Source organism: Eublepharis macularius, chromosome 15, assembly GCF_028583425.1.
Source record: "Eublepharis macularius isolate TG4126 chromosome 15, MPM_Emac_v1.0, whole genome shotgun sequence".
In the NCBI taxonomy this organism is placed as follows: Eukaryota; Metazoa; Chordata; class Lepidosauria; order Squamata; family Eublepharidae; genus Eublepharis; species Eublepharis macularius.
In genome coordinates this window covers 24618938-24643857 of record NC_072804.1, presented here as the reverse complement: position 1 = coordinate 24643857, position 24920 = coordinate 24618938, and the positions used below count along the sequence as shown (strand labels likewise).

Here is a 24920-nt window from a genome sequence, read left to right as displayed (position 1 = left end):
TGCCCTAAATCTCTCCCAGGGACCAAGCCACTGAGAGCCAGCTCCTGGTTCTCATGGCTCCTCCCCCTGCTCAGCCATTGGCAACAACACTTTTACCAGCCACCCCTAGGTAGCCCTCTTCTATCTGCTGTCACTGGGGCTGTGCCCCTGCTAGGGTGTGCCCCAGCGGGACTCCAGCCCATCTGGCCCAGGCTAGTACTACTGCCCTTGGCTTCCCTCTGCAGCCCTTTTGCGCTGCCACCGAAGCTGCTGAGGTTCCTTGAGGAAGGCCCTCAAGATGGCTTGGATCTCCCCTGTGAGGTAAAGGTCAGTGATGAAGACCCACTGGTCCTCTGGCCACTGTGCCACCTCCGTGGTACTCTCGAAGGCTTTGAATAAAGTGTCCCCATCATCCCTGGGGCCTGACTTCTCAAGATGGAAGGCTGGTGGTTGCCCTGCTCCCAGCAGGCCTGCTGCTGGTCCTGGGGGCCCCACACTGGCACGGGGGGCTCAACTCCCCTACAAGTCCTGGCATAGGTCATGCACCAAAATGGCTTCGGTCTCCTCGCCTGGGCCATGATGTCCCTCAGCAGCTTCTTTTGACGCTGAACCATCCAATGTCCAAACTGGGACACATTATGCTGGGATACTTTGGCTTTGTCTGGCATCCCCTCCCTTTTGGCAGCTGTTAACGGGGTGGGTGCCTGTCTTCCGGTGAAGACAGGCACCCAAAGACAGGCAAAGAAGTGGGTGTCTGCTGGTCCTGCCAGGGCAGGGATACAGGGGCAGGGTGTCCTAGGGCAGATCACGTGCCTGCATTCTCCACCATGTTGTCAAGCCCCTCCCCTGGGGCTTCCTAATGGTCCACTGCTGTGTCACTGTGGTGTCATCCCTAAGTGGGGGCAGAGATACCTATTTATTCATTTATACCTTTCTCCCCGGTGGGTACTCCCAAGTGGCTTCCATTATTATCTCCTCTTCCATTTTATCCTCACAAGCGTGTGAGGCAGGTTAGGCTGAGTGTGTGAGGCTGTCACAAGGTCATCCAACAAGCTGCCATGGCAGAGTGGGGATTCGAACCTGGTCTCCCAGATCCTAGCCGCACATTCTAACCACTACAGTCTACTCAGACATTGTCCAAGAGGATCATCTCTGGTATTAAATTGTATTAGCAAGCATGGTAACCTTTGCCGGAGCATATCAGCGCTCGCTCTCATTACGCTATTTACATTGGTTTCAGATGAGATGATGTATCATTTGACCAGAGTGTACTGCACTCAACTTGTTAAACTGATAGCGGAACCCATCACAAGATAAATGCTTGTTCATTACCCATAGGTATGTCCTCACAGAGATCACAAAGAAGAAAAATAGGTTTTCTACTTGTGACTGATTTTTTCAGAGCGGTTATCTGTGAAGTTACACAATCTGCTATTGTTCCCCACAGCTTACTCTGTACATGGGAACTTTTTGTTGGCAGCATGAAAGAACTCAACAGAAAGATGTTCATCCCTTATTTGAGACATGCAGAGAGGGACATTGCCTTACCACAGGGAAGAAGTTGGAACATGAATTCTTTGGCTAGAGTTCTTGAACTTCAAGGCCTTCTGTACTGATACTGACCTCATAGGTGTGATTTTACAGATGACCACTGGAAAAACAAGTAGTGATAAGCAACCTGGTTTGGGTTTTTTTTTTTACTTCTCAGGGCTTAATCTATCCAGGAACTGGGAAATTCTCCTTGTGTACTCAGGATGCTTAAAGGTGAAAATACTAACTCTTAACCAGTTTGAGAATACATAAAGGAAAGTTGAGGAGGCGGCGATGTCTACATGAGACATAAATAGTTGGGCTAGTCTCACTTCAGAATTGATTCTGGACATTTTAAAAATAACAGCTTTTTAAAATTCAGATTCATGATGGGTAAAAGGAAGTACTTTTTTCTCAACAAAGAATTCTCTGCTAGCAGACATAGCAGCGGACCATGAGCGTGAACTTTAACAAGTGATTAGACTGATTAATGGAGGAGAGTTCTATCAATGACTACTAGCCGTGGTGACTAAAGGGAATCTCTCTATTCATAGACTGTAAATCTCTGCTGTGTTCATTGGACCTTCTGGGCAACTGATCTGGTGCAGCACAGCTGTTACGAAAGGTTATTTTCCCCCCTCCCCAGAGGACAGGAATAGCCAAGACTTCAGCCTTTATTAAGTAATTATCTACCCATAACAAATGGTTTATTCATCTCTCTCCCATGGATCCCCATTATTTCATTTGGTAGAGAATGCAAGGACAATATAAATTTGTCACATGTGTTGGCTCTGACTTGCTTCCAAGATGGAGGTGTCAGTCTATGGATGACAGGGTACGGCAGACTGATCCCCTGTACCCATACAGCAAGAAATCCAGGTACTTGGTTAAAAGGTTTTATTCAGGAATCAAATCATTTCCATAGAAGGCCCATAGAATTACTCAGCAGCAATGTAAGCAACTAAGCAGCAGACAATAACTTGATAGGAATGAGGAACTGAGAAAAGCCCTTTCTTCTTAAGCACAAAGCCTCCTCCCCACTTTGAACAGAAAACATTTTGAGCGCGAAAAGGCTGGGAACATTGTACATAGTTTACATATCATCTAGACACTATGGAAGGCACCAGATTAAGCTGCAACATGAAATAGTCAGTTACAAGTCAGTTACAAGGTTGAGGCTCTGGGAACTGTCCTGGAGGAGAGAGCAGAAGAGATAAGACACCTGTAGAATGTCTGTAGCAACAAAGCACGTACAGTATGAATAATGTGATATTAGGGCACAGCATTAACAATGGTTCACTACATAGAACAATGGCATGGATGTAGGGGTACAGACGTGACATTTCTGCCTCCCCAAAAATTGTCCTTCCCCTCAAGGGCCAGGTTTGTCAGGATAACGCTTGTGAAATTTTGAAATTAGTAGAGTTGCATTGCCCATTCTCTGAAAGATTCATCAAAGTCCTTCCATCTGACTAAATAAAAAAGTTCATTGTGTTTGATTTTAGAGTCCAGAATCTCTTCTTCATAGAGGATCTGGCCATCCACTAGCATTGGATGAGGAGCTCCCTTTTCTGGATGCCATTTATCCGGTGGGGGAGCTTTTTTCAAAAGGCTGAAATGAAATGTTGGGTGAATTTGTCAAGTTCTTTGGAACTTCTGCTTCTATAGTTACATCATTTATTGCTCTCTTTACAGGTCCCAGATATTTTAACTCGTTTTTTACTGGGCTGTTCTTTAATGTTTTTAGTAAAAATGTACACAAAATGTCTTGGCTGTAGCTGCCATTGTTCAGAACGTTTTCTATCAGCAATTTTTTTATAGTCCTCTTTTGTATCACCTCCCATTGGGAAGTTAAATTGGTCCACCAGGTTTTTAGGAATCAGGGGTTGTAGCAAAAGGTAAAGCGTTCCCCTCATCTCCTTGGGTTATTTTGAAAGGAGAAGCTCCTGTAGAGCAGTGGATCGAATTGTTATATGCATATTCGGCAAAATAATGGGTCATGTTTTTCAAACAACAGGCTGAGCACCTGTTTTATGCACTATACATCCCAAGTGCAGCATGGGGTGCTTCATAAGGAATACTAACAAAATACGGTGTTTATTGCACAGTGTACAGTCTGTTTATGAAATGTTCTAGTGTTTTATTCATCTAAATGTTGAAAAAAACACACCCTACATTACAGAAGTGCCTATTTAGGGCTGAAATACAGCTTATAAGAAACAGAAGGTTGCTTCCAGAAAGCAACAACCTGTAGATTTCTCCACCTCCATGTACAGTATAACTTTCCCCATATCTTGATATCATTATTTTGAACATTTTTCTGTATGTGTTGTTAGCAGCAAATGATGTGGAGTAAGAAGAGTAGGAAGGACCTGAGCTACTTTGTATTACACATTATGCAGAGGCAGGAAAACATGGGGCTGCTATTTTTATCATCAGCCACCATGTGTTCCTTAAAATGTATACTTCTGTCCTCAGATCCTGAGAGACTAATAAAACAAAAATCCAGGGGAAAATTAGAAAGAGGTGTGGGGAGGGATTGTAACTGTTCTAGTTACTTACAGACAGGGCCGGCGCGCCCATTGAGGCCAGGTAGGTGGTGGCCTCAGGGCGCGGGGTGCTGGAGGGGGCACTGGAGGAGGCGCGGAGGGCGGGAGCGTGCGCCATGGAGCTGCAGCCTCCTAGCCCTCCTGCCCCACCCCGCACCACCACCGCCACCAGCACACGCCCCTGGCTGGGCGCAGCATCCGCAAGCAGGCATCTGCGGCGACGCAGGGCAACTGAGTGGGAAAGCTCGGAGGCCACCTGCGCATCGTCCCAGCCGCCCGCCGCAGCGATCGGGCCAGCAGCACGTGCTCTCCCGTGATTACGTCACATGTGACGTCATCACGCAGGCCGGTGCATGTGTGCGTGCGTGCGCGCAGGGGTGCCCAGCCTGCCGGCCGGCTGCAAACACCAAAAACCCTGGTGCCGCTGTTGCTTACAGACAGAATTTAGAATTGCAAGACGCATAATGGAATTTACGTCCAACTTCTTAGTCTCAGTTTCCTCTTCCCTGCTTTTGCAATCTTCCTCTTAAGTAGAATTCCCAGTTTGATTTCCCTCTACATATCTGAGGAAGTGAGCTCTGACTCACAAAAACTCATATTGAAATAAACATTGTTAGTCTTTAAGGTGCCACTGGACTCTGTTTTGTTTTGCTAGCAGGGTGACCTCTTTGCAATCATCACAGACTAATGCATAGCAACCCAGTACTGGAGCACAGATTTTCTAAATGTTAGTATTTAAAATTAGAACAAGATCCTACAATTAAAAAAGGTTACATTAAATTGTATAGCACTGAACAAAATTCCAGCTGCTACTAATTTTGCGTTATAAAAAATAGGACAATCTCCAAAGAGAAGTGAGCAGAGTTTTAGAAGACTGAAGACACTATAATTATACAAGAGAATAAATGAATAGTATTATGAAACTTTGTGAACATTACTCTTGTATCAAAGTGCCTCAGAGTTATTTCAGCAAATATCAGATGTTCATAATAAAAACTGAAATCTGTGGATGCTTGTTAGTAAAAATTGTTGCAACCCTCACCTACCCCCAATAACTTGAGTTATACCACTGTTTCCATACCCCTTTTCCATGGAGGAATTGCTCCCGGGGGACCGGCGAACCTCTACCTATGAAAAAATTTACAGGCCAGAAAAAGATAATGGCAGGGAGCACAATTCAATTACTGCTAAATTATTGCCCAGAAATTTTGTTTGTAAATAGCTGCTTGTAGCCGCTTACCCAGCTTGGGTGGCCCAGTGAGGTCCAAGTGGCAGTGCTGTAGCTCCAGTGACCCACCCGGAAGTGAAAACAAGAGGGTTGAAGGAGTCATCAGGATGTTGCTGGAGGGGCTGGGCATGCCTGAGCTGGCCAGAGCTTCAAAACATGATAGAGAGGGGTAGCAATGGGCAATGAGGACAGTAACAGCAATGAGGGAGACAATCCCCAGCAGGTGGGCAAAGCTGAGGAAAGCTGTGGGAGTCTCCTAGCAGAAGAGATTGTGACTGCTTCAGCAAAGCTGGAGGCGGAGCAGCAGGGCACACCGAACAAGCCCGCAGAGGATGTCCGCAGCCGGCTCACGTAATCCCACAGTCAATGTTTCTGCCCATGTCCTGTTACAATTTGAGGAATGACTGGCCCACACCCAGGGGGAGCTGATACAGCTCTTGATGGATTGGTATCAAGCAGTAAAGGACTGGTGAATGCAGGACATGGTCAGTGTAGAAGAATCCTCCTGTTCCACTGGGTTGTTTTTGTCAAATATATACCTGGAAAATACTGATACGGTATTTTTCAGGTATATATTCGATCTGAGCTTACATTCCTAGTTCACCACAACAGATAACCTCTAATCCTAATCTAACTTTTGTCCTATTTCTCATAATTTCGTTATTGCTTTAAAAAGCTTCATTTAATTGAATATTAGAATCAGTATAGAAAGCAAGTTTTAAGAAATGAGTTCGTCTACCCTCATTAAATGTTATAGAGTTAACATATAAACAAGCAATGACAAAAACTTCACACACATGCATTTAGTCATACAGCAAAACATGATGTGAAATGATAGATAAACTTTGAACGTCTCTTCTCAGGATCTCTGAGAATACTAGATGCCACAATGAAATTTCTGTGTGTCATGGCAACCTGGCACCTGGGATTTGTTCCATCCCTGGGTTAGAGATTAGCCTTTTGTTGTGATGATGACAACCAAGGTAACATTTATTGTATATACAACAGTTTTGTCATAGCTTTAATAAAATTATGAGATAGTGAATATTTTAGGATTAGGCTTTGTGGTTACAATGAGATGTGAAGGCCTGGAAAAATTTAGAACAATAACAAATTATCCAGTTTTCCCCAAGGACATTTCTTTCTGGCGGAAAAACTGGAAAATTTGGGGGAACACTGAAAAAACTCTATGAAATGTATTTTCCTTAATAATGAGTGAAATGCTGTTTATGACAAAATTATACTCAATTAAAACATATAGTATGAAACACTCTCAAGACTTTTGCATTTTTTCCAAGGTTGGAAATTCTGAGGAGCACTGAAAGAAGTTCTGGTCCCCCCTACTTTGGAATGAGGGGAATGTTTTATAAGACAAAGTTTGCATGTCTCTGCATATGTGCTGTCAAGTCGCAACCAACTTATGGTGACACCAGCAAGGAGCTTATTCACTCCCAGTGTATAGTGTGAATTTTCAGTGATACGTTTATTTAAATGTGAATAATTTTGGCAACAATTAATATGCTATAATATGTTGCATTATAATAGAGTCCATTGCTTTCAGCGTTACAGATTTTCATCTGATTTCCAGATGGGCTGGTAGCCCTAGCTATTGTGACTGTGTAAAAGTTTCTCTTCAGAGAATACAGTTTCTTTTTTTTAACTACAGAATTTACTTTCTACCTTTAACTTTTATTTTTCCTTTCCACCTGAATGGCAAAAATTAAAATACCTATACTAAGATAGGACAGGGTACAGCAGCTTGCAGTGGTTAGAGGGTCAAACTAGGGACTGGGAAGCCCAGGCTCAAAACCCCATTCTGCCGTGAAGTTTCCTGGGTGACCTTGGGCCAGTCATCTTCTGTCACTTGTCTCAAAGGGTTGTTGTGTGCTACATGAACAAATTTTAATTATGTTATTTATAGTTTGCTTCATCTCAAGGCCTTTGGTTGGGCAACAGTATGTTATTAAAAATATTTGATTGCATTTGTTACACTCCGGTCGTTTTCACGTCTCGGCATACCGCTAAACTCAGAACGAGGGTGCCTTCATGGTGCAATTTCTGATGTCATCATGTCACGGTACGGAAATCGTGCCATGAAGATGCCCTCGTTCCGTGAGTTTAGCACTATGTCGAGACATGTGAAAACGACCTCCACCTTGTTCTCTTACTGGCCACCAAATGCCAATTTGAATAAAAAGGTCTTGTGCTGTTCCCAGAATATACCTAGAGTCTCTGGTTTTTAGTGAGTGTCCATGGAAGAGGAATTCTAGATTTGAGTAATAGCCACTCATAATTCTTTTCTGCGTGTCATAAGCATATATTTGATAATTTTAGGAGAGTATTTTTGATTGAGATTGAACATAGGCTTGGAGGCAGTTTTCTGTATGCTGGCTATTCATTACATTCATTGTTTGAAAAGTAGCTATGTGTAAGCCAAGTACTGTTGAGGATTCTGAAGTTCTCTTTAAGATAAATAGAGAAAGTTAATTCTAGATGAAGGGGCTAATCTATCTTGTCTACTGATGACTGTATTAACCTGTTTTAGTTATGTTCTCATAAGATATACTCAACACCAGCCACAAACACACTGGTCAGGGAGGAGAGGTCTGGTGTGTGCCATTTCCTTTTCCAACCACTGTCTGGCCGAGCTCTGATTTTGTGCCTGGTGTTGGATGCATGGAACAAAATAGGGATCCTGTTTGTATATCAAACATCATACTGTTTAACATTCTCCCTACCTGAGTTGATGTCTATGTGGTATCAGAACTGGTGCTGAGACCTCACACTGAGGGGCCCTTGTTAGGAACAGGTCATCATGACTTCATGGCCACTCCTGTCAACTGTGGGGCTTTCCAAAAATATTTGCAGTCTGCATGTGCAGCAGGTAATATTTTCTTTGGTGGGTAGGTTGATGGTAATAGGTGGGTGGTGGATATGCCAGCTATTCCCCTGTCTTGGAGAGCACAGGGCCTTGTAAGAGTGGGGAATTGTCAACTGTTCCTCTTGCCAAGGAAAGCTCTATTCACAGTAGTGAAGGGCCATTTAAATTGGTCTGTCCCAGGATTCTGAAGGCTCTTCCGTGTTACTATCTCCCATAACAAGTGATCCTGTGGAAGTCCTGGCTGATCTATGGAATATGGAGATGGCTTGGGTGATTGACACAATCACTCCTAAATGGTCTCTTCTGGCTATACTTCTTGGTATTGCAGGGAACTTGGAGCAATGAATTAGCAGGAATAATGGTGAGGATGCAGATGAAGAAAAGCTCAAGGGATGTAAGACTGAAGTGAACCCAGACTAGAGCTCATTTTAGAGTGGTAGTAAACAGGAATTACTTCTTCATGGTCTTCTCTGCATAAATCACACCTGTGCAGAACATGAATTCAAAAACTTCTAGTGCAAGCTTATAGGTGTGAAAATCCTCCTCCTCAGAAACATAGCCTTGGACTGCACATGCCCAAACAGTGGGCATGTGCTGTTCCTCAGTTCCTTTTTGGCCACCACAGCAGCAATTAGGGATATCATTGAGAGTTGTCACTCAGAAGCCAGTTTTTATGCTAATGTTTTCATTCCCTTGTACATATTTTTATTCATAGAGCCAAACCAGGGTGATACATTTTGCCATGAATATTTGTGCAGTATTCAGCATATGTGCAGCTCCCCAGTTGAGCAAATAATGCCCCCAGATACCATTTCACATTGCAAAAACGTATGTGAGAGTAAGGTTGAAGCCCCTCCTCACCCCACACTGCAGTGGCTGTCCTAATTGAGCCCTTGTGCACTTGGGTACTTAGTTCTCAGTAGCTGTTCTCTGCTGTCTGACTGTGTCTGTGGCAAAATGTATCATTTCATTTGACCCTCAGGGTTAGAGATGGGCATGAAACAGGAAAAAAACGAAATGAGAGTTTCGTGTTTCATCACATTCCACGAATCATGAAACACGAACTAATGATTTGTTAGTTTTGTGATTTGTCAGAACCTGGGGCACTTCAACGGCCCCCTTCATATCCAGAGAGACTGGGCTTGGAGGGAGGACCCCAAAACGACCACACAGACACCTGCCCAGTGGGAGAGGTGCACAAAATAAAACCAAAGGAAACAACAAGAATGTGAGCCCTCAAAAGAGCAGAGAATTAAGAAGAAAGAAAGACAAGCAAAGAAAAAATAAGGAGGACCTCAGTCAAGCTAGGCCCCAGAGCCAGGCAAAGGCCTGAGACTAGGGTGGGGTGCGGTGGAGGAAAAAAGGCACCCTCACCCAAAGACCTTCCCAGCAAGGCCAAGAGCTGAAAATAAGAGGTTATTCAGTCTCTTTTAAAGCAGCAGCAGCAGCAGCCAAAAGCTCAATTCCACTTACTCTCTCACTCCAGTCCCAGCAACAAGTCCTCCCTCTCCCTCTATCTACTGGGACTGAAAAGCACGACGCAGAGAGCTGTGCCTTATATAAGAAATGCTCACATAGGGCAGAAGAAGGAGGTCTGTGGTTGGCAGACAGACCTGCCTAACAGGGTTTGGAGGGATGAGATTGGTGTTCCCATGGCTACAGAAGGCCCATCTCCTCAGTTGCCTAGGGGATTAACCCCCTTGCTCCTCGCTGTATAGGGCAGAATGGAAGCTCTCCAGTCGGCAAGGAGAGTTTCCTAACAAGGTTATGTGGGCTAAGATTGGGGTTTCCAATGGCAACAAAAGGTCTGCAGACATTCCGGGCCTATGTTGCCTAGGGAATCAATGGATCGGTGCCAGCCTGTCTGGCATCACAAATAGTTCATGAATTGAACGAATTGGCCCAAAAAGTTGTGAATTTTGTGAAAAACGCGGCCCCACAAAACATGTTTAGTGAAACACGAATTGTCCAAATTCGTCATGAAATTTGATTTGTATTTCGATTCGTGCCCATGTCTACTCATGGTATATAGTTTCTTCTCTAGTATAAATAATTGTTTCTGTCTGTTCAGGTAGATGTTTTTTCTTTCTTCTTTGGGTGCTGGGTCTCTATGCATAATCTTGGTCTATTTGCCTTGAAAAGTTTACTAGATTTGGCTGTTGCAGGCACTGTCAAAAGTTCATAAATTAAGCAAGAAATCTCTCTAGACTACCCTCTAAACTTGGAGCTGTACTCTGTGACAAGCCTTTGCCAGCTAGAGTTGAAGCTTTTACCTCTGTGTATGCTTCCCCCGCATCCCTTCCATTGGTCTCAGTTGAACCATATTGGACCCAAGCTGAAGCGTTTCTTCATAAATTGAAGAAATGTAAAGCAAAATCTCTGCCCCTGTATTATGCCAAGGAAAAATAGAGACATCATCAAGAACAGTGTCTTTTATTTCCTTCCCCCCCCCAATACTTTGGGAGGAATGTATGGAAATCCTTACATTGGACTTGACTAGTGCCCAGAACTAATGGAGCCTGAACCCACCTTCAGAACACTGTCACGGTCAGTACCAAGGACGTCCTCCCTCCACAGGGGGCTTTTCCTCTGCCAAGAGCTTCTATATCATGGGACCCTTGCAGGATTCTCCTAAGACACTAACATAACCACTGTTGTTCCAACGCCCCTGTTACCGAGGCAACTTCCTCATTACCCTTCTGTTCCTTCAGGTTGATCCCTCAGAGGTCAGAAACCATATGGTTGCCCCATATCTCTTTTTGGCACCACCACTTCTTTTGCTCCCTAGAGGTGACAGAAGTCACCTGGCGACTCGGGGAGTATCTCCCACTAAATGGAGTCACACATTGAACACTCTGTACCTGCATTGCCATTTAGAGGGTCTAGTCGCTACAACTTTTGTTTCGCTTCTGCTAGCGAGCACAAGGGCAGTTCATTGCAACTTCACAATTTTGAGCTTTAGGGATAGCAAGCTTTCCTGCTGCCCGACCCCTTTACCGCACTTCAGATAACCAGACTGAATAGGTATTTCCAGATATCAGACTTTGAGCATTCACAATAGAAGAGTTTAATAAATGAATAAAAAGATTCATGTAAAAAGTCCTTCTCGTGACTAAAAGGCTGAGTGATGAAATAAATAATTTTTGGTGTGGCTACTTAAATATATATACAGTTCCAGTACTAGATAAAGTGAAATCTTATTTTTTGAGACTTACGGTGAAATCCTAAACAGAGTTGCTTCAGTCTAAGTCCATTAAAATCAATGGGCTTAGACTGGAGTAACTCTGGTTAGAATTTCACTGTTAATGTTATCTAACGTTAAAGTAATTTTGCTTTTCAGAGATTACACATTAATTGTACAAATGCAATTCAATACATGTCTCTCCTGTCTTGTCTAGCATGCAAAGTTCGGGCACACACAAGCTCCCCAACGTTCCTCTGCTAGAAGATCATTTGGCCGGTCGAAAAGATTCAGCATTACTCGTTCACTTGATGATCTTGAGGTAATATTTATGACACTTTCAGTGTTTCTTATGAAGACAGACTTCAAATGATGAAAATGAACAGGCTCATTTGTTTTGATGCTTGATCTGTAGCTTCAAGGAAAGCTAGAAGGCGATTAAAAGTTACTTTACATTGAATGTATGTGTTAATTAACATCATGTTATAACAAGGTGGGGACCTGACAGATTGGGATGGGGGAGGGAAATCTTACCCGTACTTGATCTGGCACCCACTTTATCTCTTTCCCGCCAGTTTCTCCACTTCTTTCCTCCACTCCGTTTCACTCTCTCCCTTTTTCCTCTACTTTCTTCTCCCACACTCCAGTTTTCACACTTTTCTCTTTTCCAAGGCCTTTCTCCCCTTCTTCCCACTTCCCCACTTACTCCATCTCATACTTCCTGCCACTGCTTAGGCTACCTACACAATCACAGTTTCCGCATTCTCTGGCGGGTTTTTGTGAGGGGGTGGGTGAACCACCACCTTTAAAAAAATGTTTTGTAGTTTTCTATAAACCTAGAGTAGAAAAATCCTTCCTGTCTTTTCATTGTGGATTTTTTGTTCCATGTTCTGGGGCCATGTTCAGAATTAGATATATAGATGTATGTAATGATACTTCTTTTGCACCAGACTATGGAATTTGAGGTATGAAATTTTCCTGGGTGCTCATTTTGAAGGCCCTGGGACACACGTATAAGAGATTCTTTTATGAGTCCTTTTATTAAACATTTTTAGCCCTCATATGTCTGAGTGTATACTGGAAAAAAGAATTCCTATTTTGTTTTCACAGATGATGAACAAGCTGAGCAGACTGTGCTCTAGAACTGTGTTTCTAAAAATGTAAGGCAGGCTTCGGTATGGGAGAACAGGCAGCTTCTAGAGCAGCACATGTGAACAGTTTTTAATGTGTACTTTCATGGGACCTGAAGATAGAGTTTTAAATTTTGAGCTCCATAACATGGCTTTTTGTGGTTGGAGTTTGAATTTTACGTAGCATGACAAAGTGTCCTGGGCACTTCACAACCTGGTGAATTGGAGTAAATGGGTGTGGTATTAAAATTGATGCGAATCCTGTTCTACCAGGAAAAAGAATCCTGTAAACTTCTGGTGCTTACTCAAAGGGGCAAGGAACTGAGAAGAAAGAGTAAATAGCATAATAGGCTTGCATACGATTGTAATCCTGAAAGAACATGCAGCTACATGCCAAAAACAGAGAAAATTGCAACAGGCCAGTAAGACTGTTCAATCTTACAGCTAGTTAGAGTTTGAAAATAAGGACTTTGGAAGCCTTTTGATGAGCTCTTTATGTAGTAGAAGATTCACCCCCAGTGTGTTATCTCACAGGTGGCTCATTGTTATGCAAAGACGATCTCAGCAACAATTTAAAGCCCTTTGGATGGGTAGATGCATAAACTGGAGTTTAAACTGGGTGGGACTCGGTTGGGAAGGAAGAAAGAAGACACTTCGGCTGTATTTGTTTTGCTGAAAAGAAGTAAATATATGTTTGGCAGCAACTTGATAGAGCTCTCATTTACTTAAAATGAGAGAGAAGTCCCTGAGGGACTACTTATTCATGGATAACACTTACAACGTTAACCAAGTATCTGTAAGTATGTTTCATTTTTAAAGTGTATGGAAATCAAAAAGCTGATTCAAAAAGCTTCTTTTAGTTTTAATGACTGTTCAACAAAAATATGTAACTTATATTAGAAGAATCAAGTGTTCTTATTATGTTTATTTATTAATAGAAACTGTTGAGTTGAGTTTCTAGTAAGATTTTATGCTCTTTATACTGTGCTTTTGTACTGTGATATTCTCAAAGTAATTTTAAATGTAGAAAGCGATTGTAAAAATAGTTTGATTAATATTTGATTTTGTTTACTATGTAGTAATAGACTATATTTTACATTTGAAAATTATTGTTTGGTAATATTAAAATGACTCAGGAATGGACTGTTGAAGTTTGGAAAAAGAAGCAGAGAAGGGTGTGGTTCTAAAGAAAACGAATCTGGTATCTCCGGTTATCAAAGGGCAATTCATTATAAAGAGGCAAAAAACAGTTCAGTAATAAATATGTACATTTCCAACTAGTTTTTAAAAGTTCAGATCTTAAGAACTGCATATGATTTCTTCATTATTTTTCTTCTTTTTGGTAAAAGTGTCTCGATGTTTGAAATGAACGAAAATGAGCTTTTATATTATTTATTTTGTACCAATACAAGAGGGCACTTGGCGACAACATGAATAACAATCTTATGCGTACTTAATATAGAAGCAAGTGATCCTTAAGGAAGCATGTATATCTTCATTTTGGAAAGCCAGTTGTATAGACAGCAGGGTTGGTGCTGTGGTTCGTGTCTTTCTCCCTTTTGTAGTGTGGCATGCCAAAGGACCAGCACTGGATCAGCATCTCTGCCTCTGCACATTCAGTGCTGGCCACCCCTGGTGTAGAGCATTAATCTGGGATGGCAATTTCCATTGATTAGGAAGTCTAGCATGTATATGTTACGTGCATTTATTCAGTTGTTTATCTTTATAGTGTATCTCTGTAGAATATGAGAAAACATGTCACCAAGTGTTTTGTGATCCATTCCCTCTGTCTCTCAAAAAATGATCAGATAATAGCTAAGATGAGCAAGAATAGCTCAAGATTTTTCCCCCATTGGATGTGAGGTTAGCAGAGAATTCTGGGCGCAGTCTCAGTTGTGTGCTGAGAGCTTAGGCTCTCATGCTGATTCTGTTAGGGTGGGTCCCTCTTGAATTGTTGTGACATCCAGACAGATGCCTCACTGCTAAAACGTTTAAGCCTCTTCTGGTAGTAAGATAATAGAATGGCTGCCGTAGAGCTCCTCCATCTTCCAGGCATATTGTAGCTTGCTTGCCAAGGGTTACCAACCTCCAGGTGATGGCTGGAGAGCTCTTGGAATTACAGTAGATCTCCAGACCTCAGAGATCAGTTCTCCTGGAGAAAATGGATGCTTTGGAGGGTTGTCTCTATGGCACTATATCCTGGTGAAGTCCTTCCCCTCACCAAACCATGCCATCTCTAGACTCCACCTACCCCCCAAATCTCCAGGAATTTCCAGGCCTATAGCTGGCAACCCTATGCCTGCCTGGCTCGTGAACTTGAAGATCTGGGGAGGGAGAGCTCTTTTCTTGGCGACCACCTATGCTCTGCCAGCACTGGAGGGTTTGAAAATATAGAATATTGTCCTTCTAGATCCCTCACAAACAGTGGTGTCACTGTTTGTGACAGGAATGCCCTGTCATCATTCTCTGCTTGAAATGGCTAGCAAGTATCTTAAGATCAGAGTCTCTCTGAGAGTCTCCATGTGGCTGTCCATGCACAATGTAATGGCTGAAGTAGAAAGGAAGGCTCACTTTCCCATGTGTGGGTTCTTCTTGCTGTGGATGGAGAAGCCTTGCTTACATTGAACTTCCGTGTCAGCTTCCCTTCCCTTCCCCCACAATTGTGTTTATTCAGTAATTGCGATCCAGTCAATAAAAGAACCTCCCCCTTATTTTTGCCTCTCAAATATTGGGGTTTTTTTTCTATAAAGGGTGAAAAATCAAGAAATCATTTGTTTATGTCTTAACAGGATTTTCCTCTTGATATTTTCCCAACTACAATTTGAACTAAATACTGTAGGGCAAGTTCTTACTTGCTGCATATCTTAATGAGTTATACACTAGCAACAATGAAAAGCACACATAGTTACTTACTAACCTGGCATGCTTTATTATTTGCATTAGTCCACTATAAAACCTGGAAATTCTGACTTATTATAGATAGGGCTCTGTGTACAAAAATCTTAAAGTCCTGCACCATAGCAATCCAAAAGCTTCAGTAATTTTGTGTTTGGGGCTACTTTGCATAATTTATTCCAGGATGCAATGGTTTAAATCAAGACAATTTAAACCTTGGATTCAAATTATGATTATAATCACCAAGCAAAGTAACTGATTTAAATCACTGATTTAAATCAAGTTTCTTACATTATCCTAATAAGCATGAATTAGTATGCATACTAATTGGTTGCAATTGGATGCATCAGTTTGCAACTTAGAGCTAGACTACGCGAGACGCCTGGCCCGTGTCCTTCATGAGTCGGGTTCCCGTAAGTTACCCTGGGAAGTGTAGTCTGACAAAGACTGGCTGCTCGATGTGATTCTCTACCAGGGAAAATCGCCAGGGGAGGAATTCTCTCTGGGGGTGGCTGGCTGCTCTCCCCCACCTCTCCCTCCCTTGCTCTTTGCAGTCTCTCTGCACTCACACTTCATGGGTCAAATGGGGCCTTTTTGTTGTTGCTTTAAAGATGGCAGATAGTTGGGGGGAGGGAGTTGCTTTAAAGATGGCAGATAGGTGGGAGGAGGGAGCCATTCTCCCTCCTCCTTCTCTTCCCCTTTTCCCTTCTGAGAGTACAGTAATCACTTTTCCAGCTTTTCAAGAGCGAGAAGAAAAAAGCAGGCACCATTGCATCGGGGAGATGGGACACACACACCCCCCCGGCCACACCGCAGGTCATCCTTTTTTCTCTAGTCCAGTTCAGGGTAATTCACACTTCCTCTGTTAGGCAGCATGGAGAAGGGAGAAAAGAGCGAATTCCATACTGCCTACTGGAGGAAGAAAAGTGTGAATTGCCCTTAAGTGGACTAGGGAAAAAAGGGTGACCTACGGTGTGTGTGGGGGGTCCCATCTCCTCAGTGCTGTGGTGCCTGCTTTTTTTTCTTCTCGCTCTTTACATCTTTAAAGATATATCTTTAAAACAACAAAAAAGGAAGCTCCATTTGCCCATGAAGTACAAGTGTGGAGTGACTTTAAAGAGCAAGGGAGGGAGAGGTGGAAGAGAGCTGCCAGCCAGCCCCTGGAGAGAATTTCTCTCTTGGCAATTCTCCCCGGCAGAGAATTACATCAAGCAGCCATTCTTTGTGAGACTACACTTCCCAAGGAAACTTGTGGGAACATGACATGTGAAAGACACGTGCCGTGCGTCTTGTGTAGTTTAGCTCTGAATTGAGCCTATGTTATGTCTAGGAGTATAGTTTCCCAAATCTCTGGTCATGCAACCCACATGCCTTTTACACTAACAGAATGCCTATCTGAAAGTGTTTCTGTTTGGGTGTCTCTGTATGAACATAAGGACTTTAAGGTAGATCTTGTTTCTGAAAACTAGAGATCAATCCCACTCTGGTTTATTCAGTAGGGCTTACTCCCAGGAAAGTTTTCTTAGGGTTGCCCTGTAAATGCCTAGAACATTCTAGAATTAAGAGCTAGTGGTTACTGAGCAATAAATTACATTAGATCATGTAAATTAGATATCAATAAATTACATTACATCTTGCATGAGCAAATTGGTGTTCATGGAAGTAAAGTTTTCTCCTTCCCTGCTCTGTACCTTGAAATCCTACTCCTGGGTCCAGTGGACCCCCAAGATCAGCACTGGGGGGGGACAAAGTGGGGATCTACAGTGGGAAAGAAGAGTCAGCAGAACCTTGATACCCTTTTAACTCTGGTGGAAGCGTCTTCCATAAGTGAAAAACATGGTTAGGATCTAAGGCCATGTTTTACCAGGTCATGGAAATGCCTATATTGTTTGGTTGACAAGAGTATGAATATCTGTAGTTTGCACAATAATAAATACAGTCCATGTCCTTTTGTGTCTCAGTTATAATGACCTCAGGTTACCTATGCTGGCCTTTCCTTCATTTTTCTACTTGTTTTAACTCACTGCTTTAAAACTGGTAAAACAATGATTCAGTTCTAAGAAATTATAGACAAGCAGTGATACTGATTTGTTTACAAGTTTAAAAAAACCTGATCTTATCCTCCCTGATTCATTCTAGTTTTGCTTGTCTTAGGAGACATCAACCCTGAAGTCCCAACGATCCAAAATCTTACACAGGCACTTCTCTAACATCTGAGATTCCATCAGACATTGCCTATATTTTTGAAGTATATCTTTGCAGCCATAAGGGCTAGGAATTTTATTTTTTTAAGAGAAGAAAGCGAAGATTCTCAGGATGTAAAATTCTGCACCCATCATCACATTCTGTTTTCTGCACTTCAGTGGAATGAAAGCATAACACAGTTGTAATTACAGTAATGTTTTTGTGTATACACCATTCCAAATCGAATAATGTGTGTTATATTATTTGAGAGAGGACTTGTTATATACCAGATTGATATTTACCTAAACTGGTCCTTTTGTAAAAGATAACTGAGAGAGAATCTGAATTCATGATGAATATAGCATTCTGCAGTGACTGGTTGCTATGGGTAACATAAAGGGAGTAAAATAGAACTTCATGTGCAATGCTTTTAAACTTTACACGCATTTTGTACAGGCAGTGAATAGTACTAGGTGGTTGATTTTAGCTCTTGAAAAGCTACTATATTGAGAAAATGCTCCATCTAAAATAAAGATGAATTTAGGACGGGTACTGCTGGCAAAAATAACTGCCTTCTCTTACGATGAACAGGTAAGCAATGCAATTTTATTTCAGCCCAACATCCTTGAATTGAACTGAAATTCAATATTTGAATTGGAATTTGACTTCAGAAAGTTTTAGTTGGAACTATTATTTAAAAACAAAATGAATGCAAAGTTTTGGGTTTATGTTATGGTTAAGTGACATATTTGCAAAGTCTTAGTTTTGTACATCAGATTTTAGTTTAAATCCTAACTTTACAGAAGATTTTTGAAGATGAGAATTGAGTTGATAAGTCATCTGCACGTAGTACCAGTTGCTTAGGTTTGCAATAGACCACAGAAGTTTTTTTTTTTTTTTAATGGAGGGAAAAGTAGCAGATTTCATTTTTTAGAGCATTGTTTCATTTGACCTTGGTGACTAGATGCTATTTTTCAGTTTAACAATAAAATACTTTACTATAGTTTTCTTCTTATTTGATGTGATATTTTGATGCAAGCCGTTAAGGTAGATGTGGAAAGAAAACAATGTGTCATTTTGAAGTTCGGAAATGTTACCAAATAATTATGCAGCAGCTGAATGGGTGTTATGTGCCCATTTCTTCTTCTCACAATTTCTTTGATGACATTCACTTCAAAAATGGAACATGTTTTGCCTCATAAATAAGGAATAGACAAAAAAACTGACACTTTCTTAAATTAAGAAGAGATAATTCCTTATTTAAGAAAATATCTTTTAAGGTTTTTTAAAATTTCAAAGTAAGTTTAGAAGTATCTGGGACAGGAAATAAGAGTGAAAGTATTATGTGGAAAACTACATCTCTTTAAAGGCACTGATTTCATAGTAGTGGTATTTATGAATGACATTCCATATTTAGATGGTTAATGCATTTCAATACAGTTTTCCAGTTATGAATAAGTAACTCTAAAAAGGTTGCGTGTCTCAGTATCCTAGCTAATTTTAAAATTTGAATTAAAATGGAATCTGCATTATCATAATCTCTATTGTCTATCCGTAACTAGAAAGTTGAAAGCAGGGGCTAGGATGCCGTGCCAAGGGTGACCAATTTTGCCTCTATGTAGCAGCCCCTGATACACGATGGTGTGAGATACAGGAGGATCTGCTTATTTCAGGTGGGGTATTTGGTGTTATTGCTAGAAGGGGGAAGCTGAAAAACTCACATGTAATGCCTCTGAGTATTCAAAGTACTTCTAATAAGTTACTGTCGTCAGCCTTACCATGGCTGCCTGGACATGCAGAAAGGCAGGATATGAATATTTTAAATAAATAAATAAACACACTTTTGACTAGGCCATTACTATTATCTCCAGGTGGGATCATCATCATCATTATTATTACTACTACTACTACTTTTTACAGATGAAACGCTGATAGCATGGCTTGTCAAAGGCTGCTCATAACAAGTCTATCACAGAGGCAAGAATTGAACCAGTGATTTCTTGATGCATGGGAAAGGGCCAAATGAGACAGGACATCAGTTTCAAAAATAATTTTTTAAAAATTCAGTGCAACCATGGGGGTTGGGTTTGCAAATCTGATTGGAGCTACAGTGAAATATACTAGGCACTGAATTTCCTTTCCTGATCAAAACCTGCCTCCGCAGATGATTAGAGTTCCCAACAGCTTGGAGAGAAAAAAATGTTCCGTGTTGAAATGGGCAGTTGATGCTTTTCATGGCAAGGAGGTAGATAATGTCCAATTTAGCTTTTATTAAAAAGACAACTTTTTTTCCCCTCCAGGCTGTTTGCAAGCTACAGTTGACACACACACACCACAGTACATGAACATTTTATGTAGTTATCATAGCTCTTAATAGGTCTGTACTCTATGAATCTGGTGTGTTTGCAAAAAGACATCTAAGGTCAAGCGGCATGTTATGTGTAGGAGATCTGGGATCAGGTTTTCTGATACATTTTTTAATGTGACAAAGCAGCTGTGGGAGTCGGGCAGTTGTACTAAGGAAGGGGAAAGGGTTGACCATATCTTCTCTCCTGTGTTTCCAAAAGAAATCCCAGCCACACCCAGCACTTAACTCTGATAGGGCAAAAGTGACCCCCCCTCTACTGGGGCTAATAGAGTCCCAATATTTTATTTGGAATTAGCCAGGGAACAAAATAATTCCCTTCCCTCACCCCATCTCACAATCCCAGTTGAAATTGGCCCCTGCTGAAGTTGCTGTTTCAGTTTAAATAAATGCAATCCTAAAATTGTTTATAGGTTTATTGACTTCAGTGGATTTAGAAGGGTGTAACAATGTTTAGAATCTCGGTGCTAGTATTGGATCGCTCACATAATGTCCCCAAGCAAGAGGTTATATGAATATATCTTGTAGAAGTGAATTCTACAAATCAATTATGGTTGCAATGTAATGTCTTGTGGCAAAATATACATTAGATATATTTTATTTCTTTTGGGATACATTATAGTATGTTTTCTGAATAGTATTGTTTATGGTAACTTCTGCGCCGGCAAGGTCTAACTTGAATACTGTAGATTGCCCTCTGAAATGTACCTGCCTTTAATTACGTGTATTTTGGGCACGAGTTTCAGAAAATGAACACTAGAAATAGGTCAGGTGTAAGTTATTTTATAGCAATCAATTAAGCACATTCTATACAAGATTTTAAAACATATTGAAAACTCAGTGTATACACACACACACACATATATATATATACATTTTAATTTCTGTCTTTCTGTATTACCTCAATATTATTGTTTTGGAAGGGATCTTCAAGGCAATGACAGAATGCTAATGTACATGAAGAGTGGGTATTGCCACAAAGATATCCTGATGCTGGAAAGAGGTTTTTAGATAGCTGCTTCCTGCAAAAACTCTCAGTCTGTATGCTTTCATATAAGCAGGGATACACCAATCAAAATTAAAACTTCTGGTAAAATAGTCATTAATCAATAAAAAGTTAACTAAAATCTCACCAGTCAGTACAGGCCAACTGCTAGCAGATATATCAGTCAGTAATAAGGCTCTTTAGGAAATGCAAGAAAACTTCCCATTCTCAATATAATGAATGGAATAGAGCAGGGCTTTTTTTCTTGGAAAAGAGGTGGTAGAACTCAGTGGGTTGCCCTCGGAGAAAATGGTCACATGGCTGGTGGCCCCTCCCCCCGATCTCCAGACAGAGGGGAGTTTAGATTGCCCTCCGCACCGCTCCAGCGGCACGGAGGGCAATCTAAACTCTCCTCTGGAGATCAGGGGGCGGGGCCACCAGCCATGTGACCATTTTCAAGAGGTTCCGGAACTCCGTTCCACCGCGTTCCAGCTGAAAAAAAGCCCTGGAATAGAGTATGAGTGAATAAAAACCAACCTTGACTTCATTTAAAGAAGAGAAACAATTTTGAGTTGTTTATGTACTGTTTATTATTTATTGTTGTTTATTATTATTTATTGCTTGTTGAAATGTCCTTGAAATTGACTGTACTAACTTATACTGTGTTTTTGGCCTTCAGTCTCAGTGAGAAAAGCGGACTATAAATGACATAAATGAATAAAATAGATTATTTACCTCATTTATACCTTGGCTTTCTCCCCAATGGGGACCCAAGGTGGCTTACGTTATTCTCAGCTTCCATTTTATCCTCATGATCGCCTTGTGAGGCAGGCTAGGCTGAGAGATTGTGACTGGCTTAGGGTCACCCACCGAGCTTCCACGGCACAGTGGAGATTCCAACCTTGGTCTCCCAGATCCTAATCCGACACTCTTAACTTCCACACCACACGATATTAATGGCAACAGTGAAAAGTAACCCCTTTTCTAGGGATTTATACTTTGTCCCCAGCAAAAAAGGGGGTAACCACCTGCTTTGCTGAACGGTCGGGTACCGTAGCCAGGAGTGGAGCAATTGCATCATCTCCATCTCCTTTATAGCAATCACAAAACCAGCAGCACATGGTTTACAGTCTCCATCACACCTTTACCAAAAGGGCATAGTCATTTGAAAGGATGTGCTTATAGCAACCCTCAAGGATTGCTGATAGCAACGTGCTAATGTAAAAAGCTACAATAAAGGATTAATTTTCCTGTTAGCGATGGGAATCACCATATCACGTTAGAATGAGAATCACTATTTTTAGAATGAGGATCAGATCACTTAAATAGAGATTAAACTGAAAAGGCTGAGAGTGACTGGCTCAAGGTCACCCAGTGTGCTTCCATGGCAGAGTGGGGCTTTGAACCTGGTCTCCCAGATCCTAATCTAACACTCTCACCACTATACTACATTGGCGGCAACCAGAATGTGATTTTCCTTTCTTTTTAGGCAGTGGCAATATATTACGTTGTCGTTAAGGGAGTTGGATCAAGTCCAACAATTAAATATGTCAAATACTGTCTCCTGTATTTCTCTCTCTTTTTGTAATTTATGGCTGATGCTTTCCATGATGCAATGAGAAGACAAACCATTTGCTTCTGTTAGACATCATTACTCATTATTTATGGGGGCTTATGTGTAACTCATGTTTCTCTCTTTCTTTGCAGTCTGCAGCTGTGTCTGATGGAGGTAAGTCCAAGCTTTCTGGAAGGGTGCATTAATGTGTGAAAAGAACTGAAGTTCCTTAATTAGGTGCTGTGGCAATGGATGATAGATTTAGCAACGTAGTGGCAAAATATGTTTGTTTGTTAAAAGTTATACACCTAATCTTTTAGGATGTGCATCCAAAGAATTTAAGTCCATAGAACGGGTGTTCAAGCTATTGGTGTCAAGGGACATTCACCTTGTTCTGGGATTGTTGATGATATAGAATTGTCCATCCTTGATGTAGCAGTAGTCAAGAAGGCTTGAGGTGGTCAAGGTTCTGATAGAATTCTTCACTATTAGTGGCCTATTGTGTGTGTGTGTTACGTCCCATTAAGTTGCTTCTGACTTATAGCAACCCTATGAATGAAGGAGCTCGAACACATCCTATCATTAACAGATTTGCTCAGATCTTGCAAACTGGAGGACATGGCTTCCTTTAGTGAGTCAAGCCATCTCATTTTGACTCTTCCTCTACTGCCTTCTACTTTTCCTAGCATAATTGACTTTCCAGAGAGTCTTGTCTTCTCATGATGTGACCAAAGTACAATAGCCTCAGTTTTGTCATTTTAGCTTCTAGGGAGAATTCAGGCTTGATTTGAGCTAGAACCAACTCATTTGTCTCTTTGGACATCCATGGTATTCGCAAAACTCCTCCAGCACAACATTTCAGATGAACCAATTTTCTTCTGGTCAGTTTTCTTCACTGCCCAAGTTTCACATTCCATACATAGTAATGGGGAATGCCATAGTGGGGATTATTTTGATCTTGGCCCCCAGAGAGACATCCTTATCCTTTAAAGATCTTTTCTAGTTCTGTCATGGCTGCTCTTCCAAGTGGGAACTGGAAAAGTTCCTTAAGGATAGCATAATTGTCCTCTCCGTGACCATCAGGTTTAAAGGCAAAAGAGCCATGGGAGAGGGCCAGTAGTTCAGAAATGGGCTCAGTATGTGTACATCAGGCAATGCAATATGGTAACTGTCTTGTTTAAAAGACTGTTCCAGGTTTATGCAAGCCTTCCCTGCTGACACAGTGTCTGGATACGCTGCTTGTAGAAATGGCTCAGAATGTTGAGTTGTCTGGGCCAGGAAGTTTAGTCATCTGTTGAGTTAGTGTCATACTGAGATTAAGAGCATGAGCTGTGAACCCGGAAGTCTCTGGTTCTAAATCTTGTCTCAGCCGTGAAGTCAGTGGGTGGTCTTGGATAAGCCATTGTTCTTCTGCTTCTGACACCCACCTGCAATGTAGATAAATGAGCTGGAGTCCTACAAGAATAGTCAGGGAGGGTTTGATCTCCTCTGAATCGATAGTTGATGGGGATGGAAATAGTGGGCAAGGAGGAGAGTTGGGGTGGTCCAAAACCTGAGTTGTACAGCATGGCATGGAATGGCATGAGGGGTGTTAAATCTGTCTCCCGTATTGTGTGTCAGCCCTGCACAGTATAGAGGGGAAGTTTGGGGGCTGGCTGCACAGGAAGCTGCTCAATCGACTTCAGCTTGAATTGTACAGCTTGGGGAAGGGGCAGTGACATTACCTATATAAACCATATCTATGAGAATAGTGCTAACTGTGCAGCAAGCTTTGACCTAACCATAAGAGGAGAACTAGACATGACGAATTACACAAGTTTGTGCAAGTGTTCTTATTTACACGTTTTCCCATTAATAATCTGTGTATTCGCTTATGCAGTCACACACCTCTTGATCCAGTGGATCAAGTTTTGTCCCAGTTCCTCTGAGTCAGGAGAATGGCATCCCATCTTGCACTTCGTCTTTCTGCACATGCATGGGAAGAGGAGGTGGCATGCTTGCTTTTGCCAGCTGCTGCCACCCAGGCTCACTCCCCCAGGCGCAGCCATGCTGGGGCTGCTTTGTGGGAGGGCAGTGCAGTGGGCGGTCTGGCCAGGCTTTGGGGCTTGCAGCTCCTTACTTGTTTGCCTGCTTGTTAGTTTCCCTGCTTCCACAGTCTGCAGCTGATGATACTACCAAGCAACACACACATAGGTTTATCAGGAGGGAGGTGTCTTTTCACATAGTTAGACACTTGAGAGCATTTATTATGGGTGGGGGTGGTATAGAAGAAACAGGGAAAGGACAGCTGTAATACATAATTCAAATGTGTGTTCATGTCTTCTAGAAAAGCAGTATGTAAAACGCTTTATCAGGGATTCTTTAACACTCTGAAGGGGGAAAGGGGAGAAACAACTGTGTGGCTGTGCTGGCAACCAAGTAACTCAACTTTTACAAAAAGCATCCCACCAAACAGCTA

The 24920-nt window shown here is 41.8% G+C and overlaps 1 protein-coding gene across 2 annotated transcripts in view; it reads left to right on the top strand.

Annotated features, from left to right (window-relative positions):
* The window catches only part of RGS12 (regulator of G protein signaling 12), a 96091-nt gene that overhangs the window by 19184 nt on the left and 51987 nt on the right, over positions 1 to 24920 (top strand). Inside the window, exons 3-4 of one of the 2 annotated variants that reach the window (XM_054999230.1) lie at positions 11566 to 11670; positions 22615 to 22636. In XM_054999230.1, the coding sequence (XP_054855205.1) occupies positions 11566 to 11670; positions 22615 to 22636 (127 nt within the window). Of the gene's footprint in view, positions 1 to 11565; positions 11671 to 13081; positions 13275 to 22614; positions 22637 to 24920 lie in introns of those variants that run through there. The other variant, XM_054999231.1, reaches the window with a different exon arrangement.